Source organism: Homarus americanus, unplaced genomic scaffold (assembly GCF_018991925.1).
Source record: "Homarus americanus isolate GMGI-L3 unplaced genomic scaffold, GMGI_Hamer_2.0 scaffold19318, whole genome shotgun sequence".
NCBI lineage: Eukaryota > Metazoa > Arthropoda > Malacostraca > Decapoda > Nephropidae > Homarus > Homarus americanus.
Window position 1 is genome coordinate 4,233,170 of NW_024732238.1, and position 27,323 is coordinate 4,260,492.

At 43.6% G+C, this 27,323-nt stretch overlaps 1 protein-coding gene across 1 annotated transcript in view; it reads left to right on the forward strand.

The window, feature by feature from the left end:
• The first annotated feature begins 10,495 nt into the window (after window positions 1-10,495).
• The window catches only part of LOC121868215, a 102,719-nt gene continuing 85,891 nt past the window's right edge, over window positions 10,496-27,323 (forward strand). The window contains exon 1 of the mRNA XM_042368527.1: window positions 10,496-10,571. Within this exon, the coding sequence (XP_042224461.1) occupies window positions 10,496-10,571 (76 nt within the window). The remainder of the gene's footprint in view (window positions 10,572-27,323) is intronic.

Sequence of the window (27,323 nt, forward strand, 5' to 3'; positions counted from 1 at the left end):
ATTGTTGTTATTGTGTTGGGAAGACCTCATTTCCGGTTCTGTCCAGTGGTTGTTTAGTTGTTTCATTAAGTACTGGTCCACACCCACCCTCTCACCCACTCACCCTCTCACTCACCCACCCTCTCACCCACCCACCTTCCCACCCTCACCTATCCCCTTCCATCCCTCCCCCACCTGATCACAAACGTTCCACCCCCGCCTCTCCCCCACCTATCACAGACGTTCCACCCCACCCTCCCCACCTGATCACAGACGTTCCACCCCCACCCTCCCCATCTGATCACAGACGTTCCACCCCCACCCCTCCCCCACCTGATCAAGCAGACGTTCCACCCCCACCCCCACCCACCTGATCACAGACGTTCCACCCCACCCCTCCCCACCTGATCACAGACGTTCCACCCCCACCCCTCCCCACCTGATCACAGACGTTCCACCCCCACCCTCCCCCACCTGGATCACAGACGTTCCACCCATTCCACCCCCACCCCTCCCCACCTGATCACAGACGTTCCACCCCACCCCTCCCCACCTGATCACAGACGTTCCACCCCCACCCCTCCCCACCTGATCACAGACGTTCCACCCCGCCCTCCCCCACCTGATCACAGACGTTCCACCCCCTCCCCACCTGATCACAGACGTTCCACCCGCTTTCAACAAGGAATTGCTGGGAACAAATTGTCTTGTCTATGTGTTGTGAAGTCTGCCTTGATCGTGAAGAATAAAAGCTTTTTTTGTGGGTCCTAAACAAAACAACTTCCGGTTGGTACAGGGAAACGTGTTCACCTTCCTCCTGTGGATGTTGTGGGTGGTGTGGGTGGTGTGGGTGCTGATGTGGATTTTATTGGTGTGAAAAGTACGATTTGGTGATACGTGATGTCAGTCTCTCTCTCTCTCTCTCTCTCTCTCTCATCTTCAGTGGAAAAATAAGGGGTATTTGTCCAGCGACCCCCCCCCCTCCCCCCACAGATCCCGCCCCTTGTACCCTTCTTCTCCCCAGTGTCGAGTTTCAAACCATCAGTTCAGGAATTATGTTGATGTAAAGGAGATGTTGTGAGGTGATTGTCTTGTTGTTGTTTTTGTCTTTGTTGTTGTTGTTGTTGTTTTTGTTGTTGTTGTTGTTTTTGTTGTTGTTGTGGTTATTATTATTATTATTATTATTATTATTATTATTATTATTATATACAGTACAAGTTGTAAGTTTTAGTATATCTCCCTATACTAGTACCTGTATCTGTACCTGTACCTGTAACTATACCTGTACCTGTACCTGTAACTATACCTGTACCTGTTGCTACCAAAAAAAAAAAAATTATTTCAACTACCAGGGTTTATTAAGCACCGTTCACTATACATAAGTTTCTGCAACTCACGGCGGTTTAGCAAGTGTGAGTTAACTGTAAACTTAAAATCAGATTTTGTAAGGGAAACGAGAGAAGCTGCCGGATAAACACACACACACACACACACACACACACACACACACACACACACACACACACACACACACACACACACACACACACACCTCCCGCAATCAACACTCAGCTAATTCCATAGTCCTGAACAAACCCAATTACTTGTTAATGTGGGAGAGTTAGAGATAATTGTCTGTCTGTCTGTGTGTGTGTGTGTGTTGATTTCCTTCCACCACTGCACCACCGCCTCGTCGTTCCTTTCCTCTTCGCCTTCGTCATCGTCCTCGCCTCACTCCTCGTAACAAGAGATGCTAAAGCGTATCTGGCTGAGTGAACCTTTCCTCTTAACTCACAAAGGTTCGTAACATCATTTTTTTTTTCGTGTGTGTGTGTCTGGTAACTGGAGACTGGCTAGAACGCATCTGGCTAACTGATTTACGCTTCAAGGAAAGACACGAACATCTAATATGGTATTAACATTACATTGAAACTCTACCTTAATTAGTTACCTTCACTGAGCAACAGGTATGGCAACAAAGCGTATACTGAGACTCTACCTTAACTAGATACGTTCACTTAGTACTAGTTAGGAGACAAAATTACACTGAGACTCTACCTTAACTAGATACGTTCACTTAACACCACCATCTAAAGGAACCCAAACGAACGTAATGAACCTTAATGAATCTGAACACCTGGTCAGTCATCCTCACCAGGTATCATAATGGTGTTTCAGGTAATTGTTTATTCACCTGACTGTACGGTACGGGAGTTCATTCATTACTCATTTATTCATCCAGTTAGTCTTTGTTTGTTTCTTTGTCCTCGCACTTCCTTCTCTGGCCTCACCTTCGCTAATGAGTCTAATTAACCTGCACAGGTGAGGTAAATTTCTTCAGGATTCGCCTATTGATTAGCGCACACGATAGATTAGTGAAGTCTGGCGTCATATTCGAGAGAGAGAGAGAGAGAGAGAGAGAGAGAGAGAAAGAGAGAGAGAGAGAAACCTCCTCCTCCCCCCCTCTACCTCGTATCTCCCACTAACGGGATGCGAACCGTGATCCTTTTGACGTACCACACTGACTATGTTAGCCACTCAGCCACTAACCCTGTTCATATCTCTCTCGTACTTACCTGTGTTCTCACCTTTACCTCAGACAAGCTTATGGGATTTAATTGATCCGTCTGTGTTCAACTTTCCTTTGTGTTTCTTTGAGAGTAAGGACGAGAGAAAGGAGAGAGAGAGAGAGAGAAAATGCGAGAGATATAGAAGGTGAAAGTGAGAAAGAAAGAAGAGGGAAGAGAGGGGGGAAGAAGAGGAAAGAGTGAGTGGAAGAGGAGGAAAGAGTGAGAAGAAGAGGAGGAAGAGAGACGAGGGAAGAGATAGAGAAAGGCGAGGTGAAATGTGGAAAGGATGAAGGGAGAGAAAAAAGAGAGAGGTTGAGAAAAAGAGAAAAAAGGGGAATGCGAGAAAGAAAAACGAAAGAGAGGACAAGAAAGATCAAGAGAGAGAGAGAGGGTAATGAGAAAATGCCGTACACGTCTCATCTCTTCATTCTACAAAAGAAAAAAAAATATCTCCCTTTCTCTCCTCCTTCTCTTCTACACTCTACATCCTCAAGTTATCCTTCTTGCTTCATCATTTCCTCGACTTCTCCTCTCTCTCTGACCCTTTCTTCGTGTTGGTCTGTAAATCAAATATTTATTCAATTTACATTTATTTTGTAGAAACATGAGGAGGGAGGAGAGAGGAGGGTAGGTGGGGAGAAGAAGAAAGGGGAGAGAGAGTGAAGGAGAAAGAAAGTAGGCAATGTTACTCTCCTTTGTCTCTCTCTCTCTCTCTCTCTCTCTCTCTCTCTCTCTCCGAACATTATACTCCTACGTGTATTTTTCATTATAATATACTAATTTAGCCGGACCATTTAGCCGAGTAACATATAATTTAATAACCGGTGGTCTACTATGGATCGTTAATGATATTTATCAATTTGTGAGATAATGTTAATTGTTCCCCTAATTGACTTAGTTAATTATTCTCTCACCTGGATATTTTTCTATTGTGAGTTTCTGCCTTTGGTGAGAACTATGTAAATAAATCGATTGTATTTCTTTCTGTCTGTCTGTCTGTCTGTCCAAGGATAGCCCCGGGCAACGTCGGACACCCCATCTAGCATTGCATATCGTTCGTATTTGTGTTAAACATTATATACATTATCTCTTATGTTAAAAAAGAAACAGGTCCAGGTAAGACAGGTTAATTAGTCCATACCTGAAGTACAACAGGTAGCAGGTGTCAAGTGTTGGTTGGTCTGGTGTCACCCTGATGCTTCTCCCGTCCACAAAACCACAACACAGAAGTTATGTGAGAGAGAGAGGCCCCAAGGAAGAGACCAAGCTGGTAGAAGATGAGCAAGTGTCTGGATGTGGTTAGGTTAGGTTAGGTTAGTATACTGTCCTTCACTCTTTGGTATACAGGGGAAAAAACATCACCATCATGACCAGTTTCACTCTACCACTACCAATACCACAGCAATCATCACCTTTTTTTCTTCTACTACCACCACACACCATCAACACCATTCATCATCACTCACCACTTTCACCACCCCCATCACCACTATCGCCACCATCACCATCACCACTTTCACCACCACCCAACACCACCACTTTCACCACCACCATCATCACCATTACCATCAACATCACCATCATCACCACCACCACTCACCACCTTCACCAGGACCGCCTCAGCCGCCTCTCGCTCGCCACTCAGAGCTTCATCCCGTCTTTGGGGTCTAACCAACGAACACAAAGAACATTACCTACTTCCAAGAATGAAAAGTCTCCCACGAAATTTTTGGCCCAAAGGGTATCAAAGAGAGAGGGTGGGCATGGGGGTGGGGGTATGCAGGGTGGGGATGTGTAGGGTGGGGTGTGCAGGGTTGGGGATGTGCAGGGTGGATGTGTGCAGGGTGGGTGGAAGGGTGGGAATGTGTAGTGTGGGGGTGTGCAGGGTGGAGGTGTGCAGGGTGGAGGTGTGCAGGGGTGGGGGTGTGCAGGGTAGGGATGTGTAGGGTGGAGGTGTGCAGGGTGGATGGAAGGGTGGGGATGTGTAGAGTGGGGGTGTGCAGGGTGGAGGTGTACAGGCCGGGAGCGTAAGGTGGGCGGTGGGGATGCAAGGTAGGGGTGCAGGGTTAGGGGGTACAGGGTGGCGCCAGGGTAAGGGGCGGTATTCCAGGGTATTTTTCTGCTTCCTTCGTTCTTCTATGCCTCTATAAACCCCTTGTCTCTGGTCCCTTTGACGAATTGGGTAGAGAATTCGTCCTCTTGTGGGTGAAGGACAGAGAGACGAGGTAAAAAAAGGAGTCGATTTAAGGCTTCAATATGCGTAATGGTGGTCAGGGGTGGTAAGGGGTGTTGGTCAGGGGGTGGTAAAGGGGTGGTCAGGGGGTGGTAGGGGGTGGTTGGGGGGTGGCTAGTGGCGGGGGACAATTGTGTAATGTGGAGATCTTCCTTCTTATAGCTGGAGCTCGTCTATTGTCCAGTGTCTGCCGCCTTACTCTTCCTCCTCTTCATCCTTCTGGTGCTCCCTCACTCCTCCTCCCTCCCTCCCTCCCTCCCACTCCCTCTCTCCCTCTCTCCCTCTCCTGCCTACCACTCTCCCTTTTTCTCTTTCTTCCTCTCATACTATTCTTCCTCGCCACCAACCTCCTTTCTTTCTGCGATTTTCTTTCCTGGCCAATCTCTCTCTCCCCACCAGTCTTTCTCTCCCCACCAGTCTCCTCTCCCCCCACCAATCTCTCTCCCCCCACCAAAATCTCTCTCCCCACCACTGAATATTAAAAAAAAGACACATAGCAGTATATCTTAAGGCGATGTAAATATGGTGGTCAAGGTAGTACTGACAATACACCTTAGAGGCTTAGACTATCATTAACCTACCTTCCCTTTTTCTTCCTTACGAGACACACACAAAAAAAACGTAAGAATTTTTGAGAATGTGGAAATTATTATGTAGAGGGAGAACTACATAATTTATAAGTATTTAATATTAAGATAGTATTCACATGTACTGCTTCCCATATCGAGGTCCAACTCCACCACCACTACTTGGTCTTCTGGTGCCCGGTCACAAAACTCACCTTCTCATGAAAATATCAATTATCTCATCGGTCTTGTATACACTAAAAGGTTAATGTTTCTCGGTGGAAGATAAGGTCATATTTCTCTAGTAACGTCAGGTCATGTTTGAGGATAAGTTAAGTAGTTTGGAATATGAACATTGATAAGATAACGGCAACGGGATCTAATTTACTATATACTCGATGCTTAAACAATACTCATCAGGACTGTGAATAGACATGTAAAATAGACTTCTGCTCCGGACAATAGACATGTAAAATAGACTTCTGCTCCGGACAATAGACATGTAAAATAGACTTCTGCTCCGGACAATAGACATGTAAAATAGACTTCTGCTCCGGACAATAGACATGTAAAATAGACTTCTGCTCCGGACAATAGACATGTAAAATAGACTTCTGCTCCGGACAATAGACATGTAAAATAGACTTCTGCTCCGGACAATAGACATGTAAAATAGACTTCTGCTCCGGACAATAGACATGTAAAATAGACTTCTGCTCCGGACAATAGACATGTAAAATAGACTTCTGCTCCGGACAATAGACATGTAAAATAGACTTCTGCTCCGGACAATAGACATGTAAAATAGACTTCTGCTCCGGACAATAGAATTAGACAATAGACTTTGACTTAAAAAAAAAATGTCACTAAAGCATTGTCCTTGGCTGGTAGTTTTCTGCAGCTCAGAATTGTGAGAGAAGTTTGTGGTGAGGGTGATGACAGAGACTCGTACTCATATATGGTGAGGGTGATGACAGAGACTCGTACTCATATATGGTGAGGTGATGACAGAGACTCGTACTCATATGGTGAGGGTGATGACAGAGACTCGTACTCATATATGGTGAGGGTGATGACAGAGACTCGTACTCATATATGGTGAGGGTGATGACAGAGACTCGTACTCATATATGGTGAGGGTGATGACAGAGACTCGTACTCATATATGGTGAGGGTGATGACAGAGACTCGTACTCATATATGGTGAGGGTGATGACAGAGACTCGTACTCATATATGGTGAGGGTGATGACAGAGACTCGTACTCATATATGGTGAGGGGTGATGACAGAGACTCGTACTCGCATATATGTGAGGGTGATGACAGAGACTCGTACTCATATATGGTGAGGGTGATGACTGAGGCTCGTACTCATATATGGTGAGGGTGATGACAGAGACTCGTACTCATATATGGTGAGGGTGATGACAGAGACTCGTACTCATATATGGTGAGGGTGATGACAGAGACTCGTACTCATATATGGTGAGGGTGATGACAGAGACTCGTACTCATATATGGTGAGGGTGATGATAGAGACTCGTACTCATATATGGTGAGGGTGATGACAGAGACTCGTACTCATATATAACTTAACCCAATAGTCGGAGGATTTGGGTCTTTATCTCTACATAAAATCTCGTAATATGGAGATTTTTTTTTCTTAACATTTGAGGACGATGATATAACCCTTTAAAGACAGTGATTTAACCCTTTTAGGACGATAGATTAATCCTTCATCGTCACTATTCCTCTTCATTCTCCTCTTTTCTTCTCTTCTCCACCTCCCTCCTACCCCCCCCACCTCCTTCTCTCATCCACCTTACCTCCTCTTCTTCTTCCCCTTCCTTCTCATCCTCCACCTTACCTCCTTTCCTCCCCCTTCTCTCATCCACCTTACCACCTCTTCCTCTTCCCCTTCCTCCTCTTCCATCCTCCATCCGTCAACTGCTCGTGGAAGGGAGAGACAGATCGGCCCTGACGTTTACAGCTGACAAGTTTCTGGTAACAACTTTGACCAGTAATTCATCGTCGGCTTCACCAGGTCGCCTCAACACACTGTATTAATGAAAGAAAATAATCCAAGTGGCGCCAAGACTTTTCTCCACTTGGGAAACTGTCATAAATTTTCTCTGGCTTTCTTTTTTGAGAGAGAAAGAGAGTGAGGGGAGAGAAAGAGAGGGAAGGGAGGGAAATAGAGAGAGGGAGAGGGGGGAGACAGAGAGAGGGGGGAGAGAAAGAGAGGGAAAGGAGAGAAGAAAGAAATAGGGGTAAGAGATAGAAGGAGGGTGAGAGAGGAAAATGAGACGGAGAGGGAGAATGAACTAAAGACAGAAAGAGCGAGAAAGAAACAGCAGTGGACGGTTGGATTGAAGAGAGAGAGAGAGAATTCAGTTGTGTAGTGAGCTCGCTGGGAGTCACGTAGCTTACCTACAATTCATCAGTGACGACAGACAAGCGACAGTCGAGAGGCGAGCCAGAAGGAATGCAGTTCCACCTCCGTTCTCTCTCTCTCTCTCTCTCTCTCTCTCTCTCTCTCTCTCTCTCTCTCTCTCTCACAGGCTACATGTATACGTTGTTGCAATAGGCATAAGTTAAGGATTAGCTTAAGAACACTTAATCCTGGTGGCATCGAAATGGTCATGGAAGAAAGTGACGCTGAGTTTTAATAACGTGTTTATAGAAGCTGCAGGTACAGGTGTAAGGAGAGGAGAAGGAACTAGTATTTTCCTGATTAACCTAATGGCCACCCAAACTAAAGGTGGACATAGGAGGCCATAACGAGGGAGGGAGGCCAGTGGCTAGTGTAGTAGCTCTCCATTGTTCTTGTCTAGGGCTATTTTAAAGCCTAGTATTATTCTCACTTCCATAGCTTGAGCTGGTAGACTGTTCCATAGGTCTAACTCTTTCTGTGTGTGAAGAAATACCTCCTTTGATCCATCCACCATGACACCCTGGCGAACTTCAAGTTGTGTCCCTAAGACCCTCAGTCTACCTGGGTAATCGAGTTGTGTTGTGTTGTATTGTGTTGTATTGTGCTGTATTGTGTTGTATTGTGTTGTATTGTGCTGTATTGTGTTGTATTGTGCTGTATTGTGTTGTGTTGAGTTGCACCGTCCTTAGGGGTGTTAGGTACATCATTATACAGATACAGGTATAGGCATAGGTACAAATACAGATACATGTTAAAATACAGTTATACATACAGGGACAGATTTAATTAGTGCAGGAATGTATCATGTATTCTAGTGTATTTGTATGCAGTGTATATATGAAACAGGGGCATCAACACAGGCCCACTATATATAATCACAAGTTCCTTTTACAAAATCACAAATAATTCACAAATAATCACAACAAACCACAAATATTTACAAATTAATCCCAAATAATCCCAATTAATCCTCGATAATCATAATTAATCCCTCAAAATTAATCACAAGAACAACTCCTCGCCTCAAGATCTTATTGGTGGGGAACACAAGAGAGAGAGAGAGAGAGAGAGAGAGAGAGAGAGAGAGGTGGATGACAGGTGCCAGCGGGTATCCAGGAGTGAGTACCCGCACCACAACCATTAATCAAATGTGGGACTCTTGCCATGGGTGTTATCGGCGTCTTCTGTAGTCCCGATGTGGATAGTTAGTTACCCACGTCTGAGGAGGGAGGGGAGAGGTAGAGGTGAGGAAAGGGGTGGAGGAGGAGATGGAAGGGGTTTTTTGGGGAAGGGGTGGAGGTGATGGGGAGGTGGGAGAAGGAGTGGAGGTGGAGGAAGGGGTGGATGAGGAGGAAGATAAGGAGGAGATGGAGGAAGAAGAGGAGAGGGAATGAGACTGAGTGGGGAGGAATGTAATCTAGTTTTTCTGTGTTGTCTGTTACTTTTCACTGATCTGACTGGTGGATGTTTGTCAAGCGAGAGGGATTGTTTTTCCTTCATGTGCGGATATTGGATGTTTATTGAAGTAAATTAAAAGGAAAATATGGAAATTTTGTGTATAATAATAATAATAATAACAATAATAATAATAATAATAATAATAATAATAATAATAATAATAATAATAATATGTTATTTATATGTCTACTGTTGTAATTAAAAACAATTATCTCTACATCGCTACAGTGTTCAGGAATTAACCCCCTCCCCTCACACCTTCCACTCCCCCTTTACCCTCTCTCTCTCACCTCCCCTCTCCCTACCTCCCACCTCCCCTCTCCCTCTCTACCTCCCACCTCCCTCTCCCTCTCCTACCTCCCTCCCTCCTCCCTCTCCTACCTCACACCTCCCTCTCCCTCTCCCTACCTCCCACCTCCTCTCCCTCTCCCTACCTCCACACCTCCCTCTCCCTCTCCCTCCCTCCCACCTCCCACCTCCCTCTCCCTACCTCACACCCCCATTCCCTTCCTCCGTCACGAAATAAAACAAAAATAATCGCGAAGTTCGAGTTAATTACAATATAAATCTTTTCGCGGGTGATTCATTAGCAGAGAAAGAACTTTGGGGGGCGGGGACGGGGCGGGGACGGGGCGGAGACGGGGAGACGGGGGCGGAGGTAAAAATATGGTTTAGTAAAGATGAGAGAAAAAGATGAGGTGATTTACTGCTTGCCTCTACTGTGTTGATATTAATTAGTTAGCTTGTACGTGGCGTGGATAAACATGTACGTACTTTTGTTGTTGTACGTGGCGTGGGGTTATATGTACAGTTCCGTTCAGAAGTTCGTGGTACACTGGCGGTGAAGGGTGCATAGCCTGTTGTACCCTTCCTGGACGACAGGTCACTACGCCGAACCTCCCACCAACACACACAGTGGAACTGACAACGGAGCAGTTTTATTCGAACGAGTTCTCATCAAAAGGAGATGGGAAGGATTTTGATATGAATATCCTGCTGACGAGAGAAGAAAACTGTAGTGATAGGAGTATCCATTCGAATATCAAAATACAATAGAGAAATTGGTTTCGAATGAACACCTTAAGAAGTAGGTGAACAGAGCTCATATATCAAGAGTCTTCAATGTATTCATTACTTAAAGTTTGTCGTATAATACTCAAGCTATATATACAGTGTGTGTGTGTGTGTGTGTGTGTGTGTGTGTGTGTCGTTATTTGCCGCTGATGAGAGTGATCAGAAGCTCCACCAAGCCAACATGAACCGGAGAGCCGAGAAGTTGGTGCTCAGAGGTCGCATCATCGCTCTCCGTGATAATGGTCTCTCCATACGGGGTATGGCACATGAAGTTGGCCTGTCCCCCACAACTGTGGTGAAGTGGATAAGATGATGGCAGGAGAGCTTAGGTAAGTTATAACCGTCACAACAAAGGAGCGGACCATAGCAGCAATGAAGGATAGAGAATGAGAGACCTGCAAAGGTAAAGATTCGGAAAAGCTCGACCACGGAACTTCATTTTAATATTTATATAGGTAGATAGAGGAATCCTAACCTAAGTTTATTTACAGCCAAATTCATCATCACTATTTGTGGGTAGTTATGTATGGGCAAGGCTAAATTTGGATATTATTGAAATTGGTGATCTATCTGGGAATAATAATCACTACTGTAACCTTCTTTTCATATTAAAACTATTGTGTAGATTATGTTGTAGAGTTATGGAAGCTGGCATATAATTTCTAACCATTTTTATATTTGAAACGTAAATTTACAGTTTAGGTAAACCTAGAGTGTCACAATCACTCTGACTATGGGTGTGTTGTAGTGTGTTACTAGGGACAGCAGGAGCCCCTCGGAGGACCACCCCGGCAGATGATCTGCAATTATCGCGGAGGCAGAGGCAACCCCCCTTAACCATCCCGGTGGCCATACGAGACAGCCAGCATACATAAGGCGATTGTTGCCATTAATCGTTATCGCCGTACTGTTGCCATTAATCGTTATCGCCGTAATGCTGCCATTAATCGTTATCGCCGTACTGCTGCCATTAATCGTTATCGCCGTACTGCTGCCATTAATCGTTATCGCCGTAATGCTGCCATTAATCATACATAAGACGATTGTTCATTCGAAACTAATTTCCCAGTTGCATTCTGATATTCAAGTGGATACTCCTATCACTATAGATTTCTGTTCTCGTCAACAAGATATTAACACATCTTCATCACCCATCAGCAGTAACGTTGGCCGATATTCACAATAATATCCTTCCAATCTCTTTTTTTTATGAGTACTCGTTCGACTCACACTGCTCCGTTGCCAGCTCCACTGTGTGTGTTGGTGGGAGGGTCGGCGTAGTGACCTGTCGTCCAGGAAGGGTACAACAGACTATGCACCCTTCACCGCCAGTGTACCACGAACTTCTGAACGGAACTGTACGTACGTTTCTTGGTGTACGTGCGTGGCGTGGATGTCTGTGTATGTACGTGGCTTAGCGGTATATGTTTGTTCATGTAGAGACGTGGGTGTTTGGCAATGTACAATACGTGACTTTGATAGAAAATATACGTACACACACACACACACGCACACACACCATCACTCTCTACACCATTATAAAAGCGAAAGGAAAATATTCAGTACTTTCTTAGTTTTAAGGAGGAGGAGGAATGTATACATGGGAGGTAAGGAGGAGGAGGAGGAGGAATGTATACATGGGAGGTAAGGAGGAGGAGGAGGAATGTATACATGGGAGGTAAGGAGGAGGAGGAGGAATGTATACATGGGAGGTAGGAGGAGGAGGAGGAGGAATATACATGGGAGGTAGGAGGAGGAGGAGGAGAATGTATACACATGGGAGGTAAGGGAGGGAGGGAGGAGGAGGAATGTATACATGGGAGGTAGGAGGAGGGAGGAGGAGGCAAGATTGATGAGGAAGCTGTAGGAAGAGCAAATAAGAGAGGAACTTGCTGACTCACACGAGCGTATGTAGCTGTTATATGTGTATCCACGCCCTCCGCCTCCCACGCCCTCCACGCCTCCCACGCCCTCCACGCCTCCCACGCCCTCCACGCCCCCCGCCCTCCACGCCTCCACGCCCTCCCACGCCCCCACGCCTCACGCCTCCCACGCCCTCCACGCCCCCCGCCCTCCACGCCTCCCACGCCCTCCACGCCCCCACGCGCCCTCCACGCCTCCCACGCCCTCCACTGACCACCAACGCCCTGCACGTCTCCCACCTAGATTCCTTCCATGTCCCCACTTCATACACACGCCCCCACGCCCTGCATTCTCCCATTCCCTGCACGCCCTCTCCCTGACCTTCCCCCCACGCCCTGCAAACTGCCTGGCTACATACACGCCCCACACACACACACACACACACACACACACACACACATACACACACGCACACACACACACACTTAAACAGGGGGAGGGAATTGGCTATATATAAGGGATAAGTTAAAGAGAGCTGACCATGTGTGTGTGTGTATGTGTGTGTGTGTGTGGAAGGGGAGAGAGATAACGCTGATAAAGGAGGGGATGAGAAAGACAGACTACCAGGAGAGGTCACATAATCCGCTAAATCTACGTAGGGGAGATGGGAGTAGAAATTAGGTAAAGTAATATAATTAGAGAGAGAGAGAGAGAGAGAGAGGTCACCTTGGCGTGGTCATCATGCTCAGCGGACAGGTAATACACTCGTTTCATTTTAGTCGTTCTGCTCATTACCGAGGTAAATGACCAGCCTGTACCTGGCCAATCACCGGCTCCATTAATATTGCTCACCTGATGGTTAGATTAGGTCAGATTAGATCAGTTACCTAACCTATCCTAACCTATCCTAACCTAGCCTAACCTATCACTAGAGGGAGCCAGGATAGGTCTCTACGCTTGACTGCTTTTAGTAGCTATTACCCTCAAGCACCAACCTGGCCACTGTGCTTGTGTGTTCATCGTGCGTGTGGTGGCAAAGAGGGTGTGAGAGAGGAGGTGGGTGAGAGGGAGGAGGTGGGTGATGGTTAGGGGGTGAGGGAGGAGGGAGGGGGCTGTGGAAGAAGGTAGGGGGAGGTTAGGGGGAGAGGAGGGATGGGAGTAGTAGGGAGAGTGTGGGAGAGAGTGGGAACAGAAGGGAGGAAGGGAGGGATAGAGTTGGACAGGACGGGATGAGGGAGGATGAGGAGGAGGAGGAGAAGGTTTGGGAGAAGGTGGGGAGAGAGAAAACCCATAGAGACTCCCACAGAATCTACACTCCCCATACAAAAATATACACCCCTTAAAACCAATTTAAACCCCCCTTAAAACAAAAAAACAAAAAACAAACACCCCAAAATAAAAACACCCCTAACCCATACACCGCCACCTCCCACAAAACAAAAATTAAACCCTACAAAAAAAAATTTAAACCACTTTAAAAATTCCACCTCATTAAAAAACACTTAAAACCCTTATCCTTAAACCCTGAAAACAAACCCACTTGTGGTTTTTTCCTCAACTCACACACAGTACACCCAGTTGGCATATAAAACCCACAATGCCCGCACCATGCACCGCCCCCGCCGTATACCTGTGTATTATGCTGCCGTGTGTGGTTCATTGTGGCGCGTCATCGGCCCGGGTGAAGTGAGAGGAAGAAGAATTGAGATGTTCCCAGAAGGTTCTCTCCATCTTCCAAGAGAAACCTATAGATCTGGAAAACCTATCCGTCCTCTCTCTCAGCTTTATGATGATGACTTTCTAATACCAGAGGCCTTATTCTTCTTCCTGTTCCTCCTCCTCCTCTTCTTCTTCTTCTTCTTCTTCTTCATCCTCTCCCGCCTCCTCTTGGTGTTTTTGCTTTTTCTTCGGTCTGCTATTCGTCAGGTGTGTGTGTGTGTGTGTGTGTGTGTGTGTGTGTGTGTCCCAGGTCATCATCATACCCACTCTCAGGTGCTGCTGTATACCTGCCTTGTATCTAATATTTGGGTCCCTTAATTCGCTATTTTGGATTTTACCTGTAAATACTTTCTTTTTTTTGTATGGAAATTTTTTTTTTTAGATGGTGAATGAATATAGTATCATCATTTTGTTCCTTAATTAGTGATACGCTTTGTTGTATATAGAAACAATTATATCAACCACCCCAGGTATTTTCCCTTTATTATAGTCATCTTCATCATCATAGTCGTCATCATCGTCATCGTCATCATCATCGTCATCGTCCTCATCATCATAGTCGTCATCGTCATGTTTGAGGTGTTCTCTCGTCGTCACAACATCGTCAATAACCTGTCCGAATTTCATCTGGTCGACGACATCCTCTTCACAGCGATTAAGATCTGTGTCGCCCCAGTCGGATCACGGTCCTCTTGAGTAACGCCAGTCTTTTCTTTATTATTTTTTTCTTTACGATTAGATTCCCTTCGATTGCTACGACTGTTGAACCTCTATTGTCTTATAAAATCGAAGAATCTATTAAGATCTACCTGGTGTGATTGGCGTGGCAGTAATTATAGCCTATTAGCTGAGGGACTAGCGGTGAAAAAATATGCTAAGAGGGACTATTATTCGCTCACAATATGACAACATTGGTGCGGGAGTGACCCAGGTGAGGAGAACAATAGAAAACAAGTGACAGTCGACATATTCAAGGCATGTCTCCGTGTGGGTTACCATGGCTTGGGCTTCGGTTACACCTTATTGCTTTATAACCAATATAATCTAACCAAAACCTAACTTACCGCATATATGAATTTTTAACTTGGTTTAAAGTCCCATTTCACATTCAAGAACTTCCTGGGGAAAACTTTGATGCTGATGTAATTGAATGTTTAATAAAGTAACGAGTAGACGAAACCTAAACAAGAGCCATTGTGTCATTTGCTTTATACTCCGGGGCGAGAATATTATTTTAGGCATAATCCTGATTGATGTTGTATGAATTTTGTTTTTCTGGCTGGTGAGATAGAGAAGATGATAAGCTTAAGACGAAGAGCAAGTCACGTGTCACTGAAAAAAAGCTTGACAGCAGTTTTAACGTTTGAGTGAAGTATACAGTATATTCGAAAAAATAATGACATTTATTATTATTTAGAACTGTGAGGCAATTATGGTCGATGATTAAAATTATCTAAATTAATATTATACATTATACATATACACTAAGTTTATATACGTATATTGTTTACTTTTGTCCACTTACATTGTTCAGTGAACCATTTATTCGAAGCAGTAAAGATCATAGTTAATGTAACCAACTTTGAAGTAATTTTGTCTCGAACAAATTATAATTGTTATCGAAACTAGTATTTAATTTATAGAATAGAAGTGAAATTTTATATCTATGCTGTCTACTTGAACCATCAGTGAAGCTTTTATTCGAACCAATAACGAACCTTTTTACCATCCAAACTGTGAGGTAAATTTAGCTCGAACCAGTGACGGGAATAATTAAAAATGAGAAGATCTAAACAAACCAAAACTTTAACTACAAACTTCCTTTCATAACCACTTAAAAATAATACAAAATTACTCAGATAAATTATTATAAAAAAGACGAAGAGTCGAGCCAAGTTTGGGACGAAAGGTGTGATTGAGGAAAACAAGTAAGCGAATCATGTTCCCAACCTGTGAGCCGAAGCTTTGGTGTTCAAATGAAGCGTCTCTTATCACCTGACAGCGACCATATTTAGAAGGTGGACCCCTGTGTGCCTCCTGCAGAGCTGAGAGAAGTGTGTCTGTATCTGTCTGTCTGTGTGTGTTTTTGTCTGTGTCTGTATCTGTCTGTCTGTGTGTATCTATCTGTCTGTCTGTGTATCTGTCTGTGTTTTTTGTCTTTCTGTCTGTCTGTCTGTCTATAAGTCATTCTATGTGTACATCTGTCTGTATGTAATTCATTTTATGGGTAAGTCTGTCTGTAAGCCCGTCATATTCTCTCTCTCTCTCTCTCTCTCTCTCTCTCTCTCTCTTCGACATTCCTCAGCCCCACCGCCCACTCTACCCCCGGTTACCCACGGCCCCACGCCCACGCCTGACCCCTGAGTTCCTTTACCACTTTATCTGTCATCAGTTCTAAACCAACAGTCATGTCGATATGCAAATACTCCCCGGGGTCTCATCTTCTATGTATGTATGTATGTATGTATGTATGTATGTATGTATGTATGCATGTATGTATGTATATTTTATTTATATATATATATATATGTGTGTGTGTGTGTGTGTGTGTGTGTGTGTGTGTGTGTGATTATAATACGTCCACACACTTTTTGTTTAGTTATTACGTCATAAGAGGAATTACCTGTGTTTTACCTGATATAAAAAAGGGAGGAGGAGTGAGGGGGCTGGAAGAGGGAGAAGAGAGGGAGATGGGAGAGGGAGAAGGGAGGGAAGATGAAGCAGGAAGAGGAATAAGGGAGCAAGGAGGAACAGGGAGAAGAAGAAAGAAGAATAAGGAAGATGGAGGAAGAGGAGGGTGAAGGAGGAGGAGGAGGAATGGGGAGAAGGGAGAGAGAAGAGGAGAAGGGGAGAAGAATTACTGGCGTTGATTGATAATACGAAGGGAGAGAAAAATACCTATCTCATTATAGAATGGCTGGATTCTCCTGCCTTTTATAATACTAGTAATCTCTCTCTCTCTCTCTCTCTCTCTCTCTCTCTCTCTCTCTCTTCTCCTCTCCTCTTTTTTTATCCTAGACTTATCAAGAGCTTTCCTTCCTCCGTCCTGTAATTAGAATAAAGTCCATCAGTAATCGAGACAAGAGGAAGGGAGAGGGAAGATGAGAGGGAGAATAAGGTGAGTGAGTGGGAGGGAGAATGTGAGAAGGAGGGTGATTTTGAAGTGAGAGTGAATGGGAGGGAGAATGAATAACAGGGAGCTTGAGAATGAGAGGAAGACGGAGAATAGTGATGGATGGAAAAGAAGGAGAGAAGAAGAGGATGGAGGGTAAGGGAGAGAGAGAGAGAGAGAGAGAGTAAAATAGATGAGATGAAAAACGAGAAAGTGGAGGGAAAGAAGAGAGGAGAGGGAGAGTAGAGTGAGAGGTCATTAAAAAGAGAGAGTGAGAGAGAGAGGGAGAGAGAGAGGGGGAGATACATGAGGAGGAAATTGATGTTTAGGAAAGAAAGAGAGAGTGAGAGTTAATTAGAGAGAGAGAGAGAGACCTTCACTCGCCACTGGCCAGGTATGAAGGGTCATCTCACCTGTCGCACCTGAGAGCCACTGGTTCTCAGAAACCCAATTTGACCTGGTTTTATCGAGAGGTCCCAGGAAGGAGGTGACCTGAGATGGAAGGCCACTTACACTTTATTATTGAGCAGATTTAGAGCACACACACACACACACACACACACACACACACAGAGAAAGAGAGAGGAGAGAGAGAGAGAGAGAGGGAGAGAGAGAGAGAGAGGACGCATCTTGTTACAATTAACGATTGACTGAATTAAACCAAACTTATAATGAAACACACTAAAACCCTCCCTCAGGTCCGTCTAAACGACATCCATCAGTCAGGTCACGAAAGACGTCAGCAAATCTTGAATTATTACCTTGCTAATTAATACTAAGCACCTTGCCTTACCTGCCAAGAAGCAATTAAAGACTAATCATTTGTTTAATCACCCACAACAGAACTCGAAAGCGGTAATTGGCTGCCGTTAATCACCTGAAACAAATAACTGACGAACAATTACTTGATAAATTAATAGAAATTATTGAATTAATTTAAGAGGGGAATTTTACCTGTAGGTGTACCTTTATGGGGTAATTAGTAGTGATTAAGGAATAATTAAAAGTTAAGAGATTTTCACCATAATTATTTTTTTTTTCATTTTATATCTGAATAATTTGGTAATAATGGTTGATAATGACTTAGAGATTATTGATTAAGTAAAGACTAACATACGGACAGGTAGAATCATACCTTCACTTCCCTCTCTCTCTCTCTCTCTCTCTCTCTCTCTCTCTCTCTCTCTCTCTCTTTATATAGAGTTTGTGGCCCTTTTTTTACAGGGTGGTTAGGTTAGGTTAGGTTAGGTTAGGTTATTTCTCATGTGTATGGGAAACTATGGGCAAGTCTTTTACGTCAGTAGCTTCTAGTTGTTAAGCGAGTTGCCCGGTTTTCTCGGATTATTCTTAGACACTGAGTCATACAGCTTGTTGTTGTGTTGGCGACAACTTCTACTTCCTAAACAAATTCACGCCTTTGGTGTGTGTGTGTGTGTGTGTGTCTGTGTGTGTGTGTGTGTGTGTGTGTGTGTGTGTGTGTGTGTGTGTGTGTGTGCTCGCGTTCACTAGACAACAGGAAAAACAAAACATTCTAACAGCTCGGAAGCAAAAATTAAAACACGAACAAGAAACATATCAATACATTACTCAAGAGAACTATAAAATGCTATTATTTACCTCCCGTGAGTTATAAATACACTATGATGCTACTTAACTAAAATATTAAAGATATAATGATATAATTTATTAGAGGAATACATAATACAATGATATGATTTAGGTGAACAATAAATACACAAATATCTGAGTTATTCTGAGCAATAAATACCAGCTTGTGACATCGACTGGCAGGCCACAGCGACCAGGTCTTCTACATAATGAATAAAATCATACATAGCTAATACAGACTGTGCTATGTATACCAGGGAGGAAAGTGGTAGTGTTAATATTGTAACATCTGGCTGTAGTGTCCATAGATTTACATACTCTAAATTATATGTATTTTTCTGTATATCTGCCTGCCTGCCTGCCTGCCTGCCTGCCTGCCTGCCTGCCTGCCTGCCTGCCTGCCTGCCTGCCTGCCTGCCTGCCTGCCTGCCTGTCTGTCTGTCTGTCTGTCTGTCTGTCCTACCCAAGAAGTGTTTCTAAGGTATTTTCACCTGGGCTTAATTCACATCCTCACCTGTGTGTCTGGCAGGTGAGTGACGTCATCCAGGATTTCGAATTCTTAAAGATTTTAAGTTGATTTTTACTCGTAAGTGGAGATGTGATGAAGATTTTTACCTGGTTGGCTTAAGCTAAGGCAGAAAATAACATCTAGTGTCTCCGTAAATACACTGAGACTCTTCCTAGACTAGATGCGATCGTTTAACACAAGATACGAGATGAAATTAATGCTGAGAATGTTTGTGAATCCCGACACACGCGCCAACACAAAACTCTGCTGCACCAAATTGCATTGTGGAGTTTTTCAAAAGCAGTTGTTGCATTACTGTCATTTACTGTCAATGTTTGTTCTAGAAATAGACAGGTATGATGTGTATGTTTAGGTACACTGTTAAAGTTGAAGGTTCTGTCATTCAGTGTTCATGTTTGTTCCAAGAATAAGTAGATGTGACATGTATGTTATGGTGTATGGTACAAGTTGGTGGTGATGTGCGCCAGTCTTGATGTGGTGCTTTATGTGTTTACAGCGGCGTGTGTCACTTAGGCACTTCATGTGTTCCTAGGTGAGTTATGTCCTTTCTTCCTGGAACTGATTTGTCGGTGCGCAAAACATTTTTACATGCATTCTAAGTCTTATTGTAACGTACTGAATTGTCCTCTGGTGAGGCCAATATATATGTATATATATATATATATATATATATATATATATATATATATATATATATATATATATATATATATATATATATATATATATATATATATATATATCCATGTAGATCCCACAGTGGAGCATTGAGACCCAGGGAATAAATGTCGATAAAACCACACAGGAAAAGGGAGAGCAATGGAGCACATGGCTTTCGTCTCTGTTCAAGATGTCTTGCATAAGGCAGAAAGCTAGATGCTCAATATATATATATATATATATATATATATATATATATATATATATATATATATATATATATATATATATATATATATATATATATATATATATACCTTTTGCAAGTTTAACAGAAATATCAAACGAAGGAAATTATTAAAAGGGTTTTTAAAAATCAGTTAACTTTAATGTGCAATTAAACGTTTATAACACACACACACACACACACACACACACACACACTAACATATGTGCTGTTGCTGCTGTTCCTGAAAGGGTTAAACCATCGTCCTCAAAGGGTTAAAACAATCTTGCAGGGCTGCAATAAACGCTACACCACGACTCCGGTTTAATGAAATGTAAAAAAGAGAGAACTCACTGTCCGGCACAAGAGTTACATTAGCCGAACACTTCTCTTGTCTCAAACTTACTGGAATTTTCTCTCAGGTCCAGCTCTGAGAGAGTTCTTTTTTTCCAGGAAGCGTTCATTTAAGTTTAGCTAAGTTCACGAAGCTTATATTTACGGATTTCACTCTACGTCTGTTTACCAATTTCACCCAAGCAATCATTAACTCTTAACAACATTTCTGACGCCTATCTACCACTTACAAGGTGTGCATAGTTACGTTCATCCGACTTCACCAAGAGTTTATTAACGAATTGTTACGTAGCGTTCATTTACGAATACCAAGAAGCAATTATTTATGTTAAACTAAACTCACAAAAAAAGGTGTTTCTTAAAGCTCAGTAAAAAATGTTTTAGCGAGACGTTAGACCAAATGTTTCGTGTGTGTTGTCTGAAGAGAATAGCCTGACTCCCTCTAGACACATGCAAATGTATCTTAAATATTACACCGCCCTGCCTCACTACCACCATTACCACCACCACTGCCACCACTACCACCACCACTGCCACCACTACCACCACCAACACCACTACCACCATTGTCACCGTCACTACCACCGTCACCACCACCATTCCCACCACCAACACTACCACCATTACCACCACCACTGCCACCACTACCACCACCACTGCCACCACTACCACCACCAACACCACTACCACCATTGTCACCGTCACTACCACCGTCACCACCACCATTCCCACCACCAACACTACCACCACTAGCCCCACTACCACTACCACCACTACCACCACTACTACCACCACTACCACCACCACTACCACCACCATCACCAGGCTGAAAGGGACACTGGCTAGGAGTGACTCGGCCCCTTCCCACACCCTTCCTTCCCCTTTCCCTTTGACTGCTTTCCCCTTTCTTCCCCTCTCTATAGCGTCCCCCTCCCCTTGTCTCAATCTCCCTCCCCTCTCACTCTCCCCTTCCCTTCCCCCTTACCCTTAATGGAGGCTTCCCCTTATCCCTAATATCACATCCTCCCCCTTCCACGAATAACCCCTCCTTCTTCTCCTAATTCTTTTCCTCTTTGTCTTTCTCTTTCTTTATCTCCTCCTCCTTCTCCTTTCCTTCCTTCTACTTCTCCTCCTCTTTGTCCTCCTTTTCCTCCTCCTTCTTCTCCCATCCTTCCTCTTTCTCTTTCTCCTCTTCTTTGTCTTCCTCTTTCTCCTCCCACCTTCTTCACCTCCCACCTCTTTCTCTTCCTCCTCCTCCTCCTCCTCCTCCTCCTCCTCCTCCTCCCTCCCACCCCTACCATTAGTTAAACAAAAGGACGGAGGAAGGTATCAACCTCATCCTTAGGTCACATTGGGGCACAGTGCCACAGGTAGAGACAATCCCCCCTCCCCCCTCCCACCCCACCCCTCCTCTTCACCCCCCTCCCCTCCTCTCCCTCTGCCCCTCCCCCCCTCACCCCTTCCCCCCCTTCCTCAGCTCTACTGCTAATGCACCTTGAATTTATCATGAAGCAGACTTTTATTTATATATGCAGGTTATAATTACCTTTTAGAATACCTTTTGGAAAGAGTATTGTGTAATTTTAGAATCATAATTGACTTAGGTAATAACAATGACACTTTTGTTTGTCTAATTCTCTAAATGTTTTTGTTTTAATTTGATTTGTATTTATTTGTTTTCTTATTTTATTTTTTTTTGGTGGGAGAGAGAGAGACAGAGAAAAAGAGAGAAAGCGGAAGAGAGAGAGAGAGAGAGAGAGAGAGAGAATTACTTAGTGAACTGGAGAAAGAAAATTTTTTATGCATTTTCAAAGAATATTCCAAGACTTTCATTCAAAGAGAAATTACAAAGTATTACTACCAAGAAAACGGGTCTGTATGTATGTATGTATGTATGTATGTATGTATGTATGTATGTATGTGTATAAAAGTTTAGTACAAAGGCTAATGGAGATGTGTTGAATGTGGTCGAGTGATATTATTATTATTATTATTATTATTATTATTATTATTATTATTATTATTATTATTATTATTATTATTTCTTTTTTACTCCTTGTTCATTTTCTTTTCTTCTTTCTTCTACTTCGTCTTCCTCTTCTCCTTCCACCCAATTATTCACTTATTTAGACATTCTTCTTTCCAGTATTTTCTCTCCTTCCTTCTCTTTTGTTGGCCTTTCCTTCCTCTTCCATCTCTCTCTCTCTCTCTCTCTCTCTCTCTCTCTCTCTCTCTCTCTCTCTCTCTCTCTCTCTCTCTCTCTCTTCTCTCTCTCATTGAATTTGTGTGTGTGTGTAAGCGACAAAGGTGAGAGACAGAGATATGAACAGACAGACAGGCACACAGACAGACAGACAGACAGGCACGCACAGACAGACAGACAGACAGGCACACAGACAGACAGGCACACAGACAGACAGACAGGCACACAGACAGACAGGCACACAGACAGACAGACAGGCACACAGACAGACAGACAGACAGGCACACAGACAGACAGACCGCAACCTCACAGCATCACGCCCGTTACCAGTAATTATCACCTGTACAGATGCACTTCAGGTCCAACAGGTGACCAGGGACCTGTTGATGCGTTGTTCAAGTGCCCCCTGACTGCCATCTCTTGCTCTGGGAGACATTACGGGCCGCTTGTACCATTATCTCTTTGTGTGGAGACTATTAGAGACAGTAGAGAGACTCTTTGTAGCGTTATCTCTAGTGTTGGAGTAAGTTTAAGGGAGTTTGGAGGATTATCTCTTTTGTTTTAAGAGATAGAGAGATTTTCTTTCGTCGTTATCTCTCTTCTTGTGATAGGTTATGAGACTGTAACGTCGTTTGTCTGTTTTGAGATAATTAGATATTTCTTACCGGCATTATCTCTCAGCTCATACCTCTCTCTCTCTCTCTCTCTCCAACCAACCAACCACTCACCCACCCGCTATCCTAACCAATCACCCCCCCCCCAGTGTCCCCAACCACCACTAACCACCATCAACCACAACCAACCAACCAGCCAACCATTTACTACATCACTCACACAACCAACCACCATTGCAAGAGTCAACCTGGCTGTCAATCTTGCAACATCAGGCGGATAGAGAGCGTTATCAACACCAACGATCAAATGAAGGGATTGACAAGGACTGCAACCAACCCCCTCCCACCTCCCACCCTTCTCCCCCACCCCTCCCTATCCCCCTTTCCCACCCCCTCCTCCCCCAATTTGCAACGTGCAAGTCTCCTCTTTCATTCCGTAGGCTATTTTTTTTTTATCATTTCTCTTTCGTTATTTTTATGTGTATCGTATTCATTTGGTGACCAGTGAACGAATTCTCGCTGCTACCACCGCCATCACTACCAGCACTACCATCACTACCACCATCACTATAACCACCACCATTACTACTACCACACCACCACCACCACTACTACTACCACCACTACCATCACTATCACTACTAACTAACTAACCGATACTGGAGGGGGTAGGTAAGGCAGTAGGGAGGGGTGGAGTGTAAAGTCTCCTGGCTGAGCATTGATGGGGGAGGGGAAAGGGGGGGGGAAGAGGAAGGGAAAGGGAGGAAGGGGAGGGATGACATGTCGCAAGGTCTGGCTCTGCAATGCTGGGGAGAGGGGAGAGAGGGATGATTAAGCCCACTGGGGGAGAAAAATATAGATATGAAAACAAAAATAAAAATTCGAGAAATCGCAACAAATCGAAAAATTGGTTTGGAAAATTTATATTAACGAAACAGTTAGATTTACACTCAGTCAATATTATCTAGAAAAATAAATAAATTATTTGAAATGAAAATGAAAAATGTTTCTTATCAAAACGGACGCAAAAAAAAAAAAGATTAATATAAGTATGACAATTTCTGAAATGGTTGTCATCAAAAACGGTTTATAAATTGCTTATTATTGAAGGAAAATCAACTGTAATCGTAATCAACTATTTAAAGGAAGACTCAATTACGAAAATTTAAAGAAATACTTTTTCAACCCTTTTGAATCTAATTATGAAGGATTATATGTTGTCAAATAAAAATACAATCAATATCTGTTTTCAAATTCTATTACAAAAAATAGTTGAATAGCAATAAAAAAATATCATAAATCCCTTCTATCAATAAACAAATACACACATTAAACTGAATTAAAAATCATAAGAAAAAAACAACTCAAAATATATAAGAAAACATTTATAAAAACATTAATAAAAAATTTCGTAATACACGTTATCAAAACTGTGTTAAAATGACTTGATAAAAAGAATAAGAGTTTATCACTAGTGTCTCTAATTAATTTAAGCTAAAATCTACATTATATGAATTCAGGGAAAAAATTTACATTTACTTTTTATATATAATTTTTTTTTTCACTATTAGAGAAACTCAGCGATAAAGGCAGTTTTTGTCGCATTTGTTCTGCTGTCAAGAGAAAAATTAATATGATTACGATTTTTTATATAGATATCATCAACAAACGCACACACACACACACACACACACACACACACACATTATAAAAGTTAAAACCATATTACCTTTCTGGTGTTTTTTTCATAAACAAATATTTATACATTTTCTGTTCATGTTTTTTTGTGTGTGTTAAGAGAACTCCTCTGATGTTCTCGTTAAAACTTACATATAAACCTTTATAAAATTCCATTGAGATATGACAGAGAAAGTAAAAAAAAAATAAACTCCAGTTATATAAATACACTGGAGACTGGCCAATCTCTCCGGTATTGTTGGTAATATTGCACAAAAAAAAATAATGTAATATGTGGGATGGGAGTAATTATTTTTTTTCTGTATATGTATGAAAGAATAAAATATATATGTATACATACCTGTGAGTGCATATGTATGATAACACGTGTAGGAAGGACAGGTATGCAGTTTTATTAGTACTGATTGTGTTTTTTGTAGCATTGTAGAGCTTAATACTCTCTCTCTCTCTCTCTCTCTCTCTCTCTCTCTCTCTCTCTCTCTCTCTCTCTCTCTCTCTCTCTCCGATTACTTCATATATTTAATTCTTTATCTCCCTCATTTATCTAATTATTTATCTACACCTTTGTTTCACGAGCCATAAAGACACACTAATTAAATGTCCACAGTTTTCGGGACAGGTAGTGTGTTACCTGTGTGGAACCACCTGCTTGTTTGTGAGACCACCTGAACTACACGACCAAATCAGTATTACCATAGAGGGATTAAAAACAGTGTTGCCAGATACAAGGAAGAGCGACTGTAAATCTGTGTAAATCTGAAGGGATTATCTGGTTCCGATTTCAGTGGATTCGAAAGAGAAAAAAAAAAGACTTACAGATTAAAATCCCTTCACACTACAAAATCCCTGGATGGGTTGAGCTCAGCCTGGGATTTTGTTCCACGTCGTTTTTGGGATTAAAAGTTTGTGTGTGTGAGGTGTTTTTTTTTTTATTCATGCAGTCACGATCGCAAGGGTGTACCGACACGTCCATCCACCTGTGTTTATTTTCACCTGACCTGACCTGACCTGACCTATAAACCACTCGAACATAAAGTAACTAATGGACCTTTCATCCTTCCATTTATCATTTTTTATTTTATCCATTTCCTTCAATAAATCACAAAAAAAATGCTACTTTATATTTTCTAGGTTAGACTGAGTACTTAACATATTTATAAACTGTTAAGTACATGGGAATTACTTCACTCAGCTGCTCATACGTGAAATATGTTAATGGACGTTACCGCATTTTTAAACATTTATTTTTTGACGGGAATATTTACCTCAAGAACCACCCCTCTCTCACTCCTGCCCTGCCCTGCCTGCCTGCCCTGCCCTGCCCTGCCCTGCCTTGCCCTGCCTGCCTTTGCCTTGCCTTGCCTGCCCTGCCCTGCCCTGCTCTGCCCTGCCTCACTCACCTTCCTACTCCACCTGCTCCTCCCCACGTTGTTCTTCCTACTCTAACTTCCTGCCCCTCCTCCCTCCTAGACCTCTTCCCTCCTTGGTCCCTCATTTACCCTCCAACCACTTTTCCCTCAACTTAACCTAACCTAACCTAACCTAACCTAATCTAGTCCTAACCTAATCTAGTCCTAACCTAACCTAACTTCCACCTCCACCACCACCACCACCATCATCATCATCATCAGCGGTACCTTTGAGAAGTCGCTTAAAGGCTTTCTGGCAGGTGATAAGAGTACCCTGAAGCACGCCCCCCCCCTCCTCCTCCTTGATCAATCCCGGCTGCCTCCCTCCACTGTGACCTCCCACCCTCCACCTCTTTTTCCCTCCACTTCTTCTCCCCCTTTCTCTCCCTCTACCTCTTGTTTCATCCCCCTCCTTTCTTCCCTTTCCCTTCCTCCCTCCGTCCACTTACTGCTCCCTCCCTCTCCTTCCACCTACTGTCTCCTCCTTCCTCCTCCCTCTTTCCACTTACTAGTTCCCCCTACCTCCTTTCTCCACTCCTTTCCACCTTCACTCCACTTGTAGTTTCTTTACCCCTCCACCCAACATCCGGTTCCCCTCCATCTCTTATAAACACCTTCCTCCTCTTTGACCAGCTGACCTCCACTCCATTAACACCCTCTCTCTCTCCTCCCTCCACCCTCTAGCCTACCTTCCACCCACTACCCATTCCTTACATCCATCTCCCCTCTCCTCCATCCTCCCCTCCTGTCCTCCACCCATCCACCCTTCTTGTCCTCCACCACACAGGCCCGCCCTCTCTCCTCCCTCCCACACAGAGGCCCCGCCCCCTCCTCTCCTCCTCCACAGAGCCCCACCCCCCTCCCTCTCCTCCTCCACCCCAGAGCCCCCGCCCCCCTCCTCTCCTCCTCCACAGAGCCCGCCCCCCCCTCCTCTCCTCCTCCACAGAGCCCCGCCCCCCTCCTCTCACTCACCACACAGGCCCGCCCCCCCTCCTCTCCTCCTCCACACAGGCC